The 19185-nt window shown below is 45.1% G+C and overlaps 1 protein-coding gene across 3 annotated transcripts in view; it reads left to right on the plus strand.

The window, feature by feature from the left end:
• The first annotated feature begins 2276 nt into the window (after window positions 1–2276).
• The window catches only part of LOC136586849 (acid-sensing ion channel 1C-like), a 60315-nt gene continuing 43406 nt past the window's right edge, over window positions 2277–19185 (plus strand). For 2 of the 3 annotated variants that reach the window (XM_066585109.1, XM_066585112.1), the window contains exon 1: window positions 2277–2917. In XM_066585109.1, coding sequence (XP_066441206.1) covers window positions 2393–2917 — 525 coding nt within the window. In that variant the 5' untranslated portion in view covers window positions 2277–2392. The remainder of the gene's footprint in view (window positions 2918–19185) is intronic. The other variant, XM_066585110.1, reaches the window with a different exon arrangement.

Genomic DNA, 19185 nt, shown 5'->3' on the forward strand with positions numbered 1-19185 from the left:
GTCTTCACACGGAGAGTATCTCCACTTGTCTGCTCCAGTATGACAGATCTGTGTCACTCAATGCTCATATATAGTAGAGGTAAATCATACCACCTGCTCAATCTGAGTATCTGGGAGATGTAATGTTAGGGAACCCCCCCCCCCTTCCTCCCCCAGATCATTCTCTAGCTCTTAGCACTACACAGGTCTTTTTTGGAAGACCACAAAGTAAATAATAAAGGGGTCATGGTCTGTAGGGAAAGGGTTAAAGCGGTTGTCCCATGTTTAGCCACTTCTAGCTGTTTTACTGCAGGAAGCAAATAGCTCCATACATTGTGCAATGGCCCGGGTTGGTACTGCAAGTTGATTCCTATTGAAGTGAATAGGACTCAGCCTGCAGTACCAACCCAGGCCACTGCATAACATACAGAGCTGTCTGCTTTCTGCAGCAAAATAGCTAGAAGTGATTAGAAGTGAGACAACACCTTTAAGAGATGGGGAGGGATCAGCAGAGGAAAGCTAAGGCAGGAAAAATTCTTGTGTGGATTGGATGGCTAAGGTTGCTATGGGGAGGGTCTTATGTGGAATTAAATAGGGAGGAGCAGGGGTACTCAGTGCCTTACCTTCAGCTCTCTTTTCTGAAAGCACTCTCTCCCCTATAGTTGTGTTGGGCATCTTTGGTGTGTTTATTACATAGTGTTTGTTTTGTTTCAGGAGTCACAGCTGGGGGTAAACCTCTTGCCCATGAAGTGAACAGTGGCTTTACAGGCTCATAGCAGAACAGTACAGCAGCATCACAAGCACACAAGTTAAAGGCAAATTGTTTGATTTCATGTTTATGGGCAAGCACTGTTCTTATTATGGTAATGGTTGTAATAAACGTTGTAGCCACCCACTTAGACCCAAACTCTGAGTCATACATCATTTATGCTGGGTAGTTGGTAAATGTGGGTTATTTATGGGACTTTCCTCCCTAGAAGGTACTTAGTATATTAGTCCCTGCAGTCTCCTATGTCTAAACACACCATTCCCCGGAGCTTTAAAATATGTAAAAATGGTTCCTCACGCCTTCCTAGTCATAGCCCAATAGGTATCGCTATATTCTGTAGATTATTATACCCCTGACCTCTCTATAATTTGGAGGAACATTGCTGCACCTCTCTAAGCTCTGATAGATGCACAGAGATGTGTTCTGCAGATTATTATTACACCACTCAGCTCTCTCTAGACATCTGCAGGACATTAGTCTGTCCCCTTCACCTCCTAACCTATAGCCTGGGTTCACACGCGGCGGATTTGCCGCGGCAAATCCGCATGCGGCCGCTACTCTCAGGATTAGCCAGCCAAGTGGACGAGATTTCTCAGAAATCTCGTCCACACGGGACGGGCAATCCGCTGCGGTTAATCCGGCAGAAACCGCAGCTTCGGCACGGCTTTGCCGACCGCAGCATGTCTATTCTTTTTATATTTCCGCTGCAGCCGCACTCTCCTCTATAGGAGCGCCGGCCGCAGAGGAAGAGCGAGCGGCCGGGCCGCTTCAAAGCCGCGGCAGTTCTCCTGGCGGAAATGTCGCGGTTTTTCGCTGCGGCCAAACCGCGACATTTACGTCGGTAATCAGCTGTGTGTGAACCCAGCCTTAGTGATGTGCGCTGCAGATTATGACAAGTTTGACCTCTCTAGAGGTCTTCAGAATATTGCTCTGTTCCCTCTATCCCCAACCAACGTGTAGTGATATATAATGCAGGTTATTACACTACTGACCTCCCCAGAGATCTGCAGAACATTGTTCTGCCCTATCTACTTCCTATACATAGTAACATATTCTGCATATTATTACATCACTGATCTCTCTACATATCTGTTGTGTCCCTCTGTCTATAGTGATATGTTCAGCAGATTATACATCACTAACGCCTCTGTGGCCACATTATGCTCTGATAAGGAGCTGAGTCCTATCACCCAGTATCGGCACAGTTTTTTGGGACCTCAGCTTGGAATAATCCCTCAGCACTTATTTTCCTATTTTGTGGTTATCTTAGCATTTCTTTAGAGACGTCTCATTGTCTCAGCTTCTGTTTCTTGCCTGCATGTTCTCACATTTGGTCTTGCTTCGCGCCCCTCCCTTCTGCTCTTCGTCCCTCAGGACTGCTGGTATTTGGTTTCGTTCTGATCCATTATTTTTGCCCTGTGTGCTTTCTGTGGTCCTCAGCCCTCTCCCTCTAATAGCATCACCCCCTCCTCCTCACTCAGGCAGCACAGAACGAAAGCCACAGACTAAACTTCCAGAGCATCCCGTCAGACACCTGGGCGTCCTCCTACATCTGCAGCAGTAACTGGCAGAGAGACTGAAGTGCTAAGTCCTGATTCTGGACTTCTTCAGTAGATCTTCTGTGGATAGACAAATCAACTTCATATGGATATTGTGAAGCCTCCACCAAATGAGGAGGAAGAAAACAATGAGAAGGCTTCAGATCTCACAGTGTTTGCAAGTAACTCTACACTTCATGGGATTAGCCATGTCTTTTTGCCAGGCGGGGTGACCCCAAGAAGGGTGTTTTGGGCGTGCGCCTTTCTTTCATCTCTCAGCTGTTTCCTCTTCCAAGTGGCTGATCGGATCATATATTACTCGGAGTACCACCATGTTACCACGCTGGATGAAATGGAGAGCTCCTTGATGACCTTCCCAGCCATCACCATCTGCAATTATAACAGGTTCCGTCTGTCACAGCTAACAAGCCAGGATCTTGAAAATATGGGGGACATTCTAGGTCTCCAGAACCACATAGATGAGTTAAAGGACATGATACAAAACACAAGCAAGACTGACAGACCATTCTCATTAAAAGAGTTCTACGAGCGGACAGGTCACAGTATGGAAGACATGATCTTAGAGTGTCGTTATCGAAATCGAGTTTGTGGAGCCAGCAACTTTTCGGTGGTGAGTGCCACTATTACTGTTACTGTGGTCAGAGTTACAGGTAGACATTGTTCATTTCTGTAGAGCTTCATGTCTTATCTCTTTTATTTAGTTTGGAACTCTCCAGGGTTGATATCATTTGTTTGTCGCATTGTATAGAGATCTGGTCAGACCTCATCTGGAACAGTGAATTGATTTCTGCAGACCTCACCAACAAAAAGACATTGTGAAAAACAGAATGGGTATAGAGATGGGACACAAAAACGGTAGAAGGTCTCAAACAAAAATCTTATCAAAAACAACTTAAGGAACTTAATTCATATAGTATGGAGGAATGAAGTGAAAGGGGATATGATTATATGTATGTTATAAGAGAGAAGAAGGGAGGGAGGACATGATGGAAACCTTTATATCTGTTTCCAGGAGGAGAGAAGGGAGAGGGGGACATGATGGAGACCTTTATATATGTTACAGGAAGAGAGAAGGGAGAGGGGGACATTAAGGAAACCTTTATATATGTTACAGGAGGAGTGAAGGGAGAGAGGAGGACATGATGGAAACCTTTATATATGTTACAGGAGAAGAGAAGGGAGAGAGGGACATGATGGAAACCTTTATATATGTAACAATAATGAAGAAAGGAAAGGGGGACATGATGGAAACCTTTATATATGTTACAGGAGGAGTGAAGGGAGAGAGGAGGACATGATGGAAACCTTTATATATGTTACAGGAGAAGAGAAGGGAGAGAGGGACATGATGGAAACCTTTATATATGTAACAATAATGAAGAAAGAAAAGGGGGACATGATGGAAACCTTTATAATTGTTACAGGAAGAGAGAAGGGAGAAAAGGACATGATGGAAACCTTTATATATGTTACAGGAGGAGAGAAGAGAGAGGGACATGATGGAAACCTTTATTTATGTAACAAGAATGAAGAAAGGAAAGGAAGTACATGATATAAACCTTCATATATGTTACAGGAGGAAAGAAAGGAGAGGGGATGGCATGATGGAAACCTTTATATATGTTACAGGAGGAGAGAAGGGAAAAGGAGAGGGGGTGGCATGATGGAAACCTTTATATATGTTACAGGAGGAGAGAAGGGAAAAGGAGAGGGGGTGGCATGATGGAAACCTTTATATATGTTACAGGAGGAGAGAAGGGAAAAGGAGAGGGGGTGGCATGATGGAAACTTTTATATATGTTACAGGAGTAGAGAAGGGAAAAGGGGACATGATGGAAACTTTTATATATGTTACAGGAGGAAAGAAGGGAGAGGGGAGACATGATGGAAACCCTTATATATTACAAGAATGAAGAAAAGAAAGTGTGGAAATGATGGAAACCTTCATATATGTTACAGGAGGAAAGAAGAGATAGGGACATGATGCAAACCTTTATATATGTTACAGGAGGAAGAAGGGAGAGGGGGACATGATGGAAACCTTTATATATATTACAGGAGGAAAGAAGGGAGAGAGGGACATGATGGAAACTTTTATGTATGTTACAGGAGGAAAGAAGGGAGAGAGGGACATGATGGAAACCTTTGTAAATGTGGAGGGAAGTGAAAAGGGGATTAGGGTTGAAAACTTTACATAGGTTTAAATAAGATTCGTGAAAGAAGGGTTTTTCAATAAGGAACTAAATTCCAGAAGAAGAGGACACAATTTGAAATCAGCTGGGCGAAGATTAGAAGCAGTGTTGGATAATTTTATTTTACTGAAAGAGTAGTAGATAGTACTAGTAGTAGTACTGAAACAAACTTCTAGCAGATATAGTTGGAAAATCAACAGTAAGTGAAAGTACGCATGCCTGGGATAAACATTAAGATGAGAATAAAAAGGACATAATATAAAGCCAGACCAGATGGACCATGTACTTTCCTCTTCCTGTTAATCTTATGTCTCTGTAAGCAGAATTTGATCATATTAATCTCCCACAATGTGTAGAAAATGATATCAGTAAAGTTACTGGGGATTTCCACTTCATTCTATCCTCTGATATGTACGATGGATTGGCTAGAAGAAGACATGGTTGAGGTCAATGGTTCTGAGTGGCCTCACCGCCCTGCAGAGCTTTCCAACCCTATTCTCCTATGAGAGCACCTCTCAGCACTTGTACGATGCAGATGCCCAGAAATCTACGCCATGTAGTGAAGAGGTTTGGTTGCTCTTCAGGGTCCTGGCTCCTCATCGTGGGGTTTTGTGAAATATCTAAGGATGCATTCTCATGCAGCAGATTTGTTGCAAAAATTTCTGTGCATGAAAAAGTTCACTAGCAAGTAAACGGATTTCTGTAAATCCCATTCAGATGAATGGACAGTCACAGAGATTTCTATAACAAATACACATACACCTATAACCATTGTTACATTTGATACATAAGGCTCTTACATCACTTGGTCATTCATCTCTGTGGAAGCTGCAATTTCAAGCAGCGCTGTATAGTTACATGGGTTGAAAAAAGAAACAGGTCCATCGAGTTCAACCATTTTAATTCCATATAGGTAATTATTTGCTAAACTAATTATAATTCGTAAGGCCTTTGTTAGTAAATAATCATCTAGTCATTTTTAATTGCTGTCATTATCACTGCCATGATTACATTTTGGGTAGCACATTCCATAGTTTGACTACTCAGCCTGTAAATATACTTCTATGTAGATGTCTAAATCACCTTCTGTAGAAAAAGTCCTCTGATCCTTTGTAAATTCATTGGAAAAAAATACATATACAGCCGAATGCACACGACCGGGTTGGATTCCACATGTGAGATCCGGCAGTGGAATCTGACCCTGTGCCCGGACGGTGACCCCTGCGTACTTGTCCGAATTTCTTCTTATCTGTATGCGGATGTGCCGGCCGGTGCACATGCGAAGTACAGAATATGCCGTGCCATTGCTAGGTGATGATGCGGATTGGACGACTTCCATTGACTTCAATGGAAGCCATCGGCGCTGAAATAGAACATACTGCGATTTTCCCTCTGCAAGCGGAAAATCGCAATTGATTTCTGCTCCTGGACATGGAAAAGCGATTTTCAATAGCATGTTGAATAGGATGCCCGCTCCGGATTCCGCAATGCAAATTTGGCCATGTGCATTTAGCCTTAATGAGGTCATCTTTGAGGTATCTCTTTTCCAAGCTGAACAAACCCAATTTTCCTAGCCTCTTATTAGAAGAGAGACCTGCCTTTTAAACCCTCCCCAGCTCTTCTATATCCTTTTAGAACATAGATCCCAAAACTCAATCCATTTCTCAAGATGTGGTTGTGGTGGATGGCGGTACGACACAAATTCGAGATAGAGATGGAGGCCAGATTTTTATTTTTTTTAAAATTTAATTGCACTCGAACCACACTGGCATCAAGGCGTCTCCATCGTCGTACTTCATACTATCAACATCGTCATATTTTAAAAGGTTCGCTACATTACTCCATCATCTCGGCCTCCTGCACCATAGGTGCGAATGTCCGCACATAGTACAGACCAAGAGTCTCATCTATCTGTAATTCCGGTGTTCCTCAGCCTAGCGGACTTAGGGGCAAGGTTAATTTCTCAAACTTCACAGAAAGCAGAACATTACTTCCACCTGTTATAACTTTTCCTTAGCACGTAGCGCCTCTATACATTGCCTTGTCACCCTGGTAGATAGCATCTTCATATAACATCACTTTACTTGCAAACCCGGTTAACCAATTTGCTAATTCTCTTCAACATGCCGTCATTTATTGAGTTGAGCAAGGATATCGTTTCTTCTTAGGAAGAGCACCTAGAATAAAACATGATGTCACCATTCCCGTATAACTCAGTCCTCTCTGGAGGAGATACTCCCCAATCCATATGTCATTGTCCGTCTAGTGGTAGCACACTTATTTGTTGGAAACCGGCCTTATAGGTCTGGCAGTTTTGTCTTTCTCCCAGCTTGAGTCCATGGTGCCATCGGCGGCTTTTGTGACCAAGTCCTGTGCAGGGAGGGAGACTCTCTCCTCTCAAGCACTACAGTATCCTTCGCCACAGTGGTCTCTCTGGCTGGTGTACATCGGGTGTTGCCCTTTCCGCCCCTGGTCATCAGGCCCTTTTCTTGTCTCACATGCGCTGCTCCCCAGAGTGAGGACAGCAATCTTGTCACCACCAACAATGGCCACCACTGTGTGCTCTGCTGGGCCTCTCCTGTGCACTGCCAGTCATAGCACTGGTTCAGCGGCAGGGTGCTTAAATGGCGCCAACTTTCTCCTCTTTCCCCACTTTTCTTCTCAGCCGGGTCTTGACCAAAGGGGGTGGGCTTCATGCTGCGGCTCCCGAGCTGTACATGACAGCGGCTGCAAGCCTCTCTGCTGTACAGGGGTGCGCTGTCAGAGCTACCCTCTTACATGGTCTTACAAGAAATATAGGAAGGGATGATGTTATATTGGGATCACAGATTTTTATCTCTTCTTATATACACCCCAAAATCATATTCTTTATTGCTGCTTGACATTGAGAACTGCTGCTTAGTTTACTTGTAACCAGAATACCCAAGTCCTTCTCTCGTTCTGTTTGCCTCCAGTTTTATTTCATTCATTGTACATGCAGTAATGTGATTATTGCCGTCTAGGTACATTACTTTGCACTTATCAACATTAAAAGCTATCTGCCTTGTTCTTGCCCATGCTGCCAGGGTATCTCGCTCTTACTGAGCTTTAACCCCTTAAAGGCGCCTACCCACTGGCGTTGCCGATTTTCGTGCGTGAAAAACGCAGCGTTTTTCGCACGTTTTCCACGCCTTTTTTGCGCCTATTTTGCGCCTTTTTCGTTAATTTCCATTGACAATCATGGGTGCATTAAGAGAAAAATACGGAGACATATGCAACTGACAGTTACTATGTGAAAAATTGCAACGAAACGAAAAAAAACAAACAAATGGACAAGAACACATTCTATGCTAATTGCTCTTCAGAAAAAACGCAAAACGCAATTTAGCATCGCAGGAAAAAAAATCGCCAGTGGGTAGGCACCCTAAGGATGCGGGCCTTTTTTTTTTCATTTTCGGTTTTCCCACTCCACTTAATCATAAGTCATGGATTTTATTTATTTATTTATTTTTGCTGTACTACTCTAAAAAAAACAAAAACATCATATATATATTTGGAGAAAAATAAAACTATTTTCTGCCGCCATCTTCTGACCAACACAACTTTTTTTTACTTTTCCGTCAATATAGTTGTGTGAGGGCTCGTTTTTTGTGGAACGTCCTTAAGTTTCTACTGGTCCCATTTTGGGGTACATAAATGCCATTTTGTTCAAGGAGATGTAGTGACCAAGAAAGTGCAATCCTGACATTGTGTATTTTTTTGTTCTGACAACATTCACTGTGCAGGGTAAATATCTGATGTTTTTTTTATTATTATTAAAATATGGGAACAGGGAATTTAAAAAAAAAACTTTTATTACCTTTTATTTTTTTTAATAATTATTAAAACTTTTTTGCATTTTTTTAGTCCCCACAGGGGACAAAAACTTGTGCTGGTTTAATCGCTATGCCCTAGTATTACATTTTACTTTGATCTGACAGGCAATCTATCAAGCCACGCCACAGGCATGGGCCTCATAGGCAATCAGCAATTGCAGCTCTTTAGCGCTTTCAGAAGGCCCCTGGCTGCCATTGAAACTGAACGACACACTGCAATCTCATCCCCGAACTCCAATCGTGGCATTTAAAGGGTTAACAGATGCCAACAGTGGGAGTGCTGATCTCAGCTGTTGTGGGCGGGTATCAGCTGTAAGAAACAGCCAGCACCCACATTGTATGTAGTGGGAATCGACCCCTAATTTCCCTTTGTGCAATCCGCGAACCTCCATGATGTAACTGTACGTCCTGGAGTGTTAATGGGTTAAGTATACTACAAGGTTTTGTGTCGTCGGCAAAAATTTTACTTTCAATCCCTTCCACAAAGTAATTAACACAGAGCTTAAAAAGAATTGGGCCTAACACAGACCCTTGTGGTATCCAACTGCTGACTTTAGCCTAATCTGACAGTGACCATTTACGAGTAATTGCTTTTTGTCCCTCAACCAATTCTTTATCCATGTGCCTACACTGTCTCCAGTCCCTGAGTCTGAAGCTTCAGTACAAGGCTGTAGTGCAGTACAGCATCAAATGTTTCTGCAAAATCTAGTAATATCAATCAGCCACATGACCAACATCTAGATTCACACTTACCTCCTCATAGAAACCAAGCATGTTGGTTGGCCGTGATCAGTTTTTCATAAATCAGCTATTATCAGCTAGCAGATTATTCACCCCTATGGTGGTTATCCTTTCGAATACGTACCTTCAAATATTTTACATATCAAGTTGTCAAACTTATTCCTGTCAGGACTGGCTAGAAATGGGGTTACGGAAGTTTCTACGCCGGCCCTTTCCTGCGTCCCTGCCTACTTGCTACCCTGGGCTAGGCCCCAGGGCAAAAACTGGGTGATGGTCCCTACTCTGCACTAGGGACGTGACCCCTGGAAGGGAAGGGACAAGTGGAGAATATGTGCAAATGCACCAGATCCGTAGTGCCAACAAGCAGGGACAAACTGACTGAGAACAACAGATCAAAGGAGAAGACAAGCTCAGAGTCCGGGAATAGTAGTGTCAAAACCAACTGGGAACAACAGACCAAGGGAGAAGACAAGCTTACAGTCAGGGAATAGCAGGATCAGAACTGAAGGCATACTGAAAACACGCGGGTGTTAGCTGGACGAAACCTAACCATACACTGGCACTGGAAGCCAGCACCAGACAGACTAAATACAGAAGTCCCTGCCTAAAGCGGGGCGGAGCGAGATGACATGCCCACCGGTGATGCTATAAACCCAGCCCCGTCCTACCATGCACCCTAGCAGGAGAGCTGTGAGTTTGGCCAGGAGAGATGTGCCTCCGCGCGTGGCGGGGCACGGCAAGCGCTGCCGACCAGCCCGAGTGACCACCAGCACAGGAGAGCCCCGAGTGGAGATGCCCGTACGACCACCAGCAGTGCCAGGGAGGACAGCGCACACCCGCCGAGCGCCGGTGCCCCCAGTGGTGAGCTTCTCCCTAACAATTCCAGTCTCACAGAGGCTTTGTATGTAGAGGCAGCACTCCAAACAGCTGGATAGTATGATCAATAGATCTTTATTTCAGCTCATGGCAAGAGCCCAGCCGCGACGTTTCGACCCTGACAAAGCTTGACAAAGACCATCAGGGTCGAAACGTCACGTCTGGGCTCTTGCCATGAGCTGAAATAAAGATCTATTGATCATACTATCCCGCTGTTTAGAGTGCTGCCTCTACATACAAATCTTTGGAACTACATTAGGGACCTGGGGATTCAGTCCCTTGAGGTGTGCACCAACACTATTCCTGGCATTACCACCGATTACATCGGGTTTGGTGAGTGCTGCTGACCATACTTGATTTGTTATTGAACTCCAGTCTCACAAAGGCGTTAGTAAAAATGCAGAGTTTTTAAATGCAGTGTTTTACAGCATTTTCGAATGGCGTTTATAAATGCATTCAACGGTATTTTTAATGCACCCCATCATTGCAATGGGTGATGTGGTGCATTATAAATTGCTGAAACGCGCTAATATAAGACAGACAGCGTTCAAAAAATGCTCAGGATTCTGCTTTCCTGCTCCGTTTGGGGAGCAGGAAATAGGAATCCCCATGGCTGAATGGCTCCATCATAGGACAGAACCCTACAGCACCGAGTGACCCCGTTGACTATAATGGACTCGGTTCGGTTTCTGCTCAGCTGCCTGGCTTTTACATGCAGAGCTATTTCTTCCACTATTTTCTGCTAGATTTGCGGCAGAACTTCCGACCGGAGGTTCCAACGCAGATGTGAAACCGTCCTTACTGGGTAGTAGTTACATGGTTCTACCTTTTTACCCTTCTACTGGTGCAACATCAGTCATCCCCCAATCCCCAATTTTTTTTGTTTTTGGAATTTATTTTATTTGTAACATTTTTTGGGACTTATTTAATTTTGCTAAATTGATTACTTTTTTTACATTTTATATGTACATTGTATGGCCGGTCTCACATAAGCATATGATCACCCCATATTACGCAGGCGGGTTTTGTGTTCGTAATACGCTGTATCAATCTCTCTTAGTCTGCTATGTTGCCGCTCACAAGAAAAATCGCAGCATGTTCTACCTTGGGGCGTATTACGTGCGCATACACACCAAGATAGGGTGTATAGTGGTTTGGCAGCAATTTACAGCCATCTGAGCCCGGCCTATGAGAGAGATAGAGATAGGGGAGCAAGGAGTAGTGTATGGGAGAAATAGAAATCGGAGAGCAGGATCTTCTCTTCTCTATGTGTGCTGTATATGGGGAGAGATAGTGATAGGGGGGCATTAGAGTATAGGGAAGACATTAAGGCCTCATGTCCACGGGGACAGATCCGCAGCGGGTGTCCCGCACGCGTGATCCGCACCCCATAGGGATGCATTGGACACCCGCAGGTAATTAAATACCTGTGGATGTCATTTTCCCTTGAGGCGCGGATTGCGTGTGCGGGAAAACACCCGCAGCATGCTCCATTTTAGTGCTTGTCTCCCGCGGGGACGGCTCCCGCAGGCTTCTATTGAAACCTATGGAAGCCGTCCAGATCCCCGGCACACCCGCAGCTGAATTCCTGCTCTCCGGCGCGGGAGAGCAGGAGTTCAAAAACAAAAAGAGTGCACAGCGCATGCGCGCGGCACGCTGCTGGCGTGCCGAGCACATCTGCCGGGCCAAATAAAGAAGATCCGGCCTCGATGGAGGGCAGATCCGCAGCATCCGGACAGGTAAGTAATTCTTCTTTTTAGGCCTCATGTCCGTGGGAAAGGAGGGACCTGCTGCAGGATTCTGCATGAAGAATCTGCGGCGGGCCTGATTTTCCCCGTGGACATGAGGCCTAAAGCACTTAGTCTCCATCCACCAGCTGAGGGAAAGTTGAGAATGAGAAACAAAATACAAGTCATATAATGGCCAGAAATACTGCTACTCCTGATGTATACAAACATGACAGCTTATAAGTTACCTGCAAAGTTTTATTATAGGGCTTTGTTCATATAGACAGAGCAATTCTCAAAAGAAGGAAATCTCGTTTTCATGGGGTAATAGATGCAGAGCTGTAAAACACGTGACAGGGACATTAGGAGCCAATTGTGGTAAAGTCATCCACAGGCATAGCAATTACTGTTAGAGTGCTGAGCTATTTTACCAGAATTAATGATAATTAATTTGCTGTGTGGATTCTGCTCCATTACTCTGGATGCTTCTCCCCAATCATTGGAGGTAGATAACACGACTGCAGTGTTGACAATATTTGTCGATTAAGGGAAAGATATCATATTCCTATATCCTTCGTGCATGGGGAGAATTGCGTCGGAAAATTCAGGGTGTCCCCTGTATTTGTTAGTATATCAGCCATACCGATGAACGTGCAGATCTCGGACATTATTTTTTTATGACCTCTGGCTTTATATTTTCCGTTGTCAATGTGGAATCATCGTTGTCATGATCGTGATCATACCCCCCTTGCCCCATCATCTAACGGTGAATACATAATATCATTTGTGTGTTACTGTGTTGATATGTGCTGCTTATCACTATTTTTTGTCAAGTCTGATTGTTAAATTGTCCGGCTTTACTGTACGTCCTGGGGGTATCTGAGTACCGAAATACACTATCATTTCCCAGGAAAAGTGAATGCTGAGGCCACTTTCACATGGTCGAGAAAATTGCGCAAGATTTGTGTTTTGCAAGATGCACAAATCTCACACTAATTTGAAAAAATCGTGGCATGTCCTATCTTTGGCTAAATTCACACGAATGTATATCGGCTCGGTTTTCACACCGAGCCGATATACGTCGTCCTCATTTGCAGGGGGGGGAGGATGGAAGAGCCAGGAGCAGGAACTGAGCTTCCGCCCCCTCTCTGCCTCCTCTCAACCCCTCTGCACTATTTGCTATGGGGAGAGGTGGAACGTGGGCGGGGCTAATTCTCAGAACTTAGCCCCACCCTGTTCCGCCTCCTTTCATTGCAAATAGTGCAGAGGGGCATAGAGGGGGTGGAGAGGAGGCAGAGAGGGGGCGGGAGCTCAGTTCCTGCTCCTGACTCTTCCATCCTCCCCCCCTTGCAGATGAGGATGACGTATATCGGCTTGGCATGAAAACCAAGCCGATATACGTTCGTGTGAATCCAGCCCACGGGTGTTCCCTTGGAATGCCTCGCCCATTATTTTCAATTGGGCCTGCACAAACATTGCACGGTGTGTGAGGTGCATGAGAGCGCAATGAAAACAATGAGAAACACTTGCCGATCTTCTGGCACAGCTCAAAGCTGCGCCAGAGGATTGCTACTTCCCTGAGATGATGCAAGGTGTTTTTGATACAGTTTCATGGCCTGATATTGCGCTCGCCCGTGTGAAATTAGTTGAATTCTGCTGCTTTACGGCCAGCTGGCACCGTTATACATTCATTAGGGTCAAGGTGGAATTATAAGCAAAATAGCAAGAGTGTGCATGCGCTGGGTCCCCAACACCATGTATATCCCTCAATATCCTGTTCACTATAGGGCACCCTGAAAAACCCAGAAATGAGGACAAGCCATGTAGTGCAGTCGAATAAAGGTGAAGAATGAAAATGACGTAATGAAGATGAGAGTGCAGATCGAAATTCTATTTCACTTTTAGAGATCCCTAGATATGAACAATGCAAGCACATGGGAAGCCACACAACACAATAACCCTACATTACCATCACTTGGAAATAATGTGTCATGGGCCAGACAAGTATCTCCTTCATAAGAGCATTATTTCCTGATGGCAGTGCCCTCTTTCAGCAGTATCATGCATCCTACCACACTGCAAAAAAGTTCATCAATGGTTTGAGAAACATGACAAAGAGTTCAAGGTGTTGACATGACCACTAAATTGCCCAGATCTAAGTTCATTTGAGCATCTGTAGGATAAGTTGGAAAAAAAAGTTTTATCCATGAAGGCCACACCTCACAACTTAAAGGACTTAAAAGGGTCGTTCAGTTGTAAACTATTTATGTCCTATCCTTAGAACAGTTCATCAATAGTAGATTGGCCGATCAGTTACCAGGAACCCCACCAAATAGCTGTTTGCGGAGGCCAGCACGCTTGTGCACTGAGCTGGTGTCTGCAGGAAACAGACAGCTCCATTCTTACTACACTGGTCAGTTTCCTTTCATTTCAATGGGAGCTTGGCCTGCAATACCAAGCCTGGCCACTGCAGTAAGGACAGAGCTGTCAGTTTCTTGCAGAAATCAGTTCAGTGCATGAGTCCACCATACCGATCTAGTATTAATGAATTGACCTAAGGATAGGGAATAAATAGTTTACAACTATACAACCCCTTTAAATGGTCACAGCACTGTGAACAAACTTGTACTTATATGACAGCCAGTGTGATAACTAGCGAAAGCACAAATCACTTTATTTACCCAAAATGATGTTACTGTGCAGAAATTGCTTCAAACTGCTGGCTACTACGTATCTCACTTTCTTCTAACTTGCTGTCCACAGCTTGGTGTATGTAAAGTCCATTTCTACAGTAGTAATAGAGACACACCAAGATAGATTACTGGATGTGAGGGTGAAGCTTTGCTTGCTGCCATCTTGGGCTGCCCATAGAAGTCCATGGAGAGGGGTGGGGAGAAGAGAGCTGTTGGAGGGAGACAGGCAAACAGACTCACACAGACATGACTGTAGCTAATAGTAAGTGAGTTACTGTCTCACAGCTGATGAAATCACAGCTACACTGTTCAGTACTGCTGTATAATGTCCTCCATGGTGATGTTAGTTATGGTGCTCTAAAGAAAGATAGAGATTCTGCTCTTACTGTGTGTGTATTGTATAAGAGACAACATAGTGTCTATATAGCCACCAGTTCTGGGAACACTGAGAATTAGAGATACAGGCGGGGAAAACTGGTGAAAAATGCCATATACAAGCCAAATAATGGGCAGAAATACTGCTACTCTTCTTGTACACATGCATGGCAGCTTATTCTAAAAAGTCACCTGGGTACACTTTATAGGATTGCTAACATCTTGGTTCCAGATACCACAGGACACTTTCAGAGGAGTTTCTGGCTCAACAAGTTAGAGAGAGACCTACAAAATGTTAAGCAGCTGGCTTTAATGGTATGTTTGGATAGATTTTATTCTATGCATATACAGGGAGAGAGATTGTGTGAGAAGGGTGAGTTATAACCTCAATAAAATGGTTTTCTAAACAATTTTTGTTTATGACCTACCCTCAGGATAGTTGATCAACTGGGGTCTGCTGCTCAGGACCCCGATCGATCAGTTCTTCCGACGCTTGCTGTTACTGGTAAATTACAAAGGTTACAGGACAGAAGCAGATGGCTCCGATCCCTGTGTAGTGGCCCAAGCTGGTAATGGCAAACACAGCTCTCGTTGATTTTAATAGGAGCTACGCATCAAATTACCAGCGCAGCCACTACACAGGGATCAGATTAGACTACCCCTGTGTGTTTTGCCCGGTGTCGGAAAAGCTGATCAATCGGGGCCCCAAGCCGGAATACACAGGGGAGGGGGGGTTCTAGGGGAAGCCATTGCTCTGACCCCTGTGTAGTGGCCGGTGCTTGTAATTGCAGGCACTGCTCCCATGGATTTCAATGAGTTACAAGTGCCGGCCACTACAGAGCTCGGAGTAGAAGCTTCCACTCTGATCCCTGTGTATCCCGGCACTAACAGCAGGTGCAGCATGGAAGACCCCTTTTAGTTCACAGAGACTTATTAATCCTTAGAGATATGGGTTGGAATGGGTATAGTTTCTCCTTGTGGTGTGAGGAGACTCATAAGGCCATGCATGCATGGGAAATTTACTAAGTAAATGGGAGATGCCTCTAGGGCGCCACCTATTAGGTAGTAGCATTCCAGATTCTCACCCAGGAACCTACTGTACATGGATGAGGGGCAAAAATCCCGAAACAGTCTATCTGTACATAGTGCCTTTTCCTGGCTTTGGTTTATATTCACAATCATGAGGCTTGTTGAAAGGACAGACATTGACTTGCAGGAATGCGGCCTTCTAATAGATGTCATTATAGACGGGTTGTACCATGATCCTTAAAAATAGAGACAAATAGGATTGTGTAGCTAAATCTGAAAGACTACCAATTTTCCAAGAAAGCGTTGTTATAAGTAATAGGCACTGCTCCAAAATCGGTGGATATACTGTAGATAGAAAAGGAATTGACTCACCCGACGTAACCTGGTGTCCCCTCAGGGGTACCGGTACATCCAAAATCCAGAACTGTATGTAACTAGAGATGAGCGAGCACCAAAATGCTCGGGTGCTCGGTACGCGAGTCAAACTTTTCATAATGCTCGAGAGTTTGTTTCAGAAACGAACGAGTAACGAACCCCATTGGAGTCAATGGGCGACTAGAGCATTTTTGTATGGGACCGATGCTCCGCATAGGGGATGATTTGTGAGACACCTGAAAACATCAGAAAGTCATCGAAACACCTCAGAAACGAATAGGGGACAGCAGGGGCAGCATGCATGGCTGCATCTGAGACTACCAGGTCCCACTATTAAACCAAAATAGGGGCAAGAGCCTGGTGGTCACCCCCCTAACTATTTACTTGGGACAGACCCTCATTAGCAAGGCACACATGCTGGCACATCTTAGCTAAGCACCACACTAGCTACAACCAAGGACAATCACCGCCTGCGGGTGACACCGCTGCCTCTTCTCCCAGGTTACATGCTGGCATTGCTGTCCAACCCCCCGCACGACCCTGCGTCCACAGCGCATACAAAATTTTCCCTGCGCAGCGTTCAGCTGCCCTCATGCCAAATGCTTGCTTCACAGCCACACCACCCTCATGTCGATTTATAAGTGCGTCTGCGATGAGGAGGAACCGGAGACACACACTGCAGAGGGTTGGCATCGCCAGGCAGTGACCCTCTTTGAAAGTGTGGGCGATAGCCCACAATGCTGATGACAATTGATCATAAATTAACGTACAGTCATCATTCCAATCCCGTGCCACCTCTATCACAAAATTGTCAGGAGCCATAAACGTGGGCATAAAGGGGACTCAGGTGCCAGCACTTCCAAACATCTCCACAATGCAGCAGCGCATACTAACACCAAAGATTGGTTTGAAGCAGGAAGTGTCGCAAAAGTAGCCACCACAGGTATACAGTGACCCTGTGAAAGTCTCATGAAATCACTAACGCTTCCTGTGAATGCTCCAATCCAGTATCTCGGATAACTGTGGTTATGCTGATCCCCAGTCCCCAAGCAGGAGGAGGAGGTTGCATAATAAGCCCGAGAAACCATGACCATGGTAGAACCCGCAATACTCTGCATGGGAAGCACGTGAGCAGACCCAGGGTCAGGCTCGGTCACAGCCTTCACCTTGTGTGTCCCAAGGTGCCGCAAGTCACATAGCTATGGGAAATCCATGTGTCCCCACAAAATTCATTCTGTGTAGGTGTCAGATAGCTGAACACTGCAATAGGAAAGCCTTCTGCACTCTGCACGCTACCCAAGTCAGTCAGTGTATTTGTGCCAGATAGCTAAAACACTGCAATGGGAAATCTTTGTGCACCCACAGCATAGGCGAGCCCATGAAACTCAAAGACAGTATTACACATGAAGAAAAGAGAGTGCCCAAACATGGCAGAGTTTCACCCCGCCAAGGAACTCAGCCTCAGCCCACATTTCTGCTCAATTCATTCTTTGTATGTGTCAGATAGCTGAACAATGCAATGGGAAAGCCTTTGTGCACCCACAGCATAGGCGATTCCATGAAACTCAAGGACAGTATTACACATGAAGAAAAGAGATTGCCCAAACACGGCAGAGTTTCACCCCGCCCAGGACCTCGGCCCACACTTTTGCCCTAGTCATTCAGTGTATTTGTGCCAGATAGGTAAAACACCACAATGGGAAAGTCGTCTGCACCCTAGCCAAGTCAGTCAGTGTATTTCTGCCAGACAGGTAAAACAACGCAATGGGAAGTCTTTGTGCACCCACAGCATAGGCAAGCCCATAAAGCTCAAAGACGGTATTACACATAAAAAAATCAGAGTGCCCAAACATGGCAGTTTCACCCCACCCAGGACCTTGGCCCACACTTCTGCCCTAGTCATTCAGTGTATTTGTGCCAGGTAGGTAAAACACCGCAATGGGAAAGCTGTCTGCACCCTAGCGAAGTCAGTCAGTGTATTTTTTGCCAGACAGGTAAAACAACACAATGGGAGGTTTTTGTGCATCCACAGTATAGTCGAGCCCATGAAACTCAAAGATGGTATTACACATAAAGAAATCAGAGTGCCCAAACAAGGCAGTTTCACCCCGCCAAGGACCTCTGCCTCGGCTCACACCCTCAGTAATCGTGGGCCTCAAGCGGACTTGGATCCTAGTGCAGCTGTGAACATCTCATTAATGCAGTAATGCACCTTTTGTTTGGCTCAAACCACTGTCTCAGATAATTGTGGTAACACGAGAGAAAGTACATGTTGCCCAGCGCTGATCCCCATACCCCAAGCAGGAGGTGGCATAATAAGGCCGAGAAACCATGACCGAGGTAGGACCCGCAATACTCTGTGTGGGAAGTACGTGAGCGGGCCCTGGGTCAGGCTCGGTCCCTGCCTCCACCTTGTGTAACCCAAGGTGCCGTGAGTTACATAGCAATGGGAAATCCATGTGTCCCCACACACTTCATTCAGTGTATGTGTCAGGCAGCTGAACACCACAATGGGAAACCTTTGTGCACCCACAGTATAGGCGGACCAATGAAACTTTTCTGTTGCAAAAGTATAGGCAAACCCCTCAAACCTTTCAGTAGCAAGTGTATAGGCGGACCCCAGTAACATTTCTGTAGCAAGAGTATAGGCGGACCCCAGTAACATTTCTGTAGCAAGAGTATAGGCAGACCCCAGTAACATTTCTGTAGCAAGAGTATAGGCGGACCCCAGTAACCTTTCTGTAACAAGAGTATAGACGGACCCCAGTAACATTTCTGTAGCAGGAGTATAGCCGGCCCCCTGTATCATTTCTGTAGCAAGAGTATAGACGGACCCCAGTAACCTTTCTGTAACAAGAATATAGATGGACCCCAGTAACATTTCTGTAGCAGGAGTATAGCCGTATAGCTGGCCCCCTGTATCATTTCTGTAGCAAGAGTATAGACGAACCCCTGAAACATTGGTGTACCAAGAGTATAGGCGAACACCTGAAAACATTTGGTTACCAAGAGTGTA

The sequence above is a fragment of the Eleutherodactylus coqui genome, chromosome 12 (assembly GCF_035609145.1).
Source record: "Eleutherodactylus coqui strain aEleCoq1 chromosome 12, aEleCoq1.hap1, whole genome shotgun sequence".
Classification (NCBI taxonomy): Eukaryota; Metazoa; Chordata; class Amphibia; order Anura; family Eleutherodactylidae; genus Eleutherodactylus; species Eleutherodactylus coqui.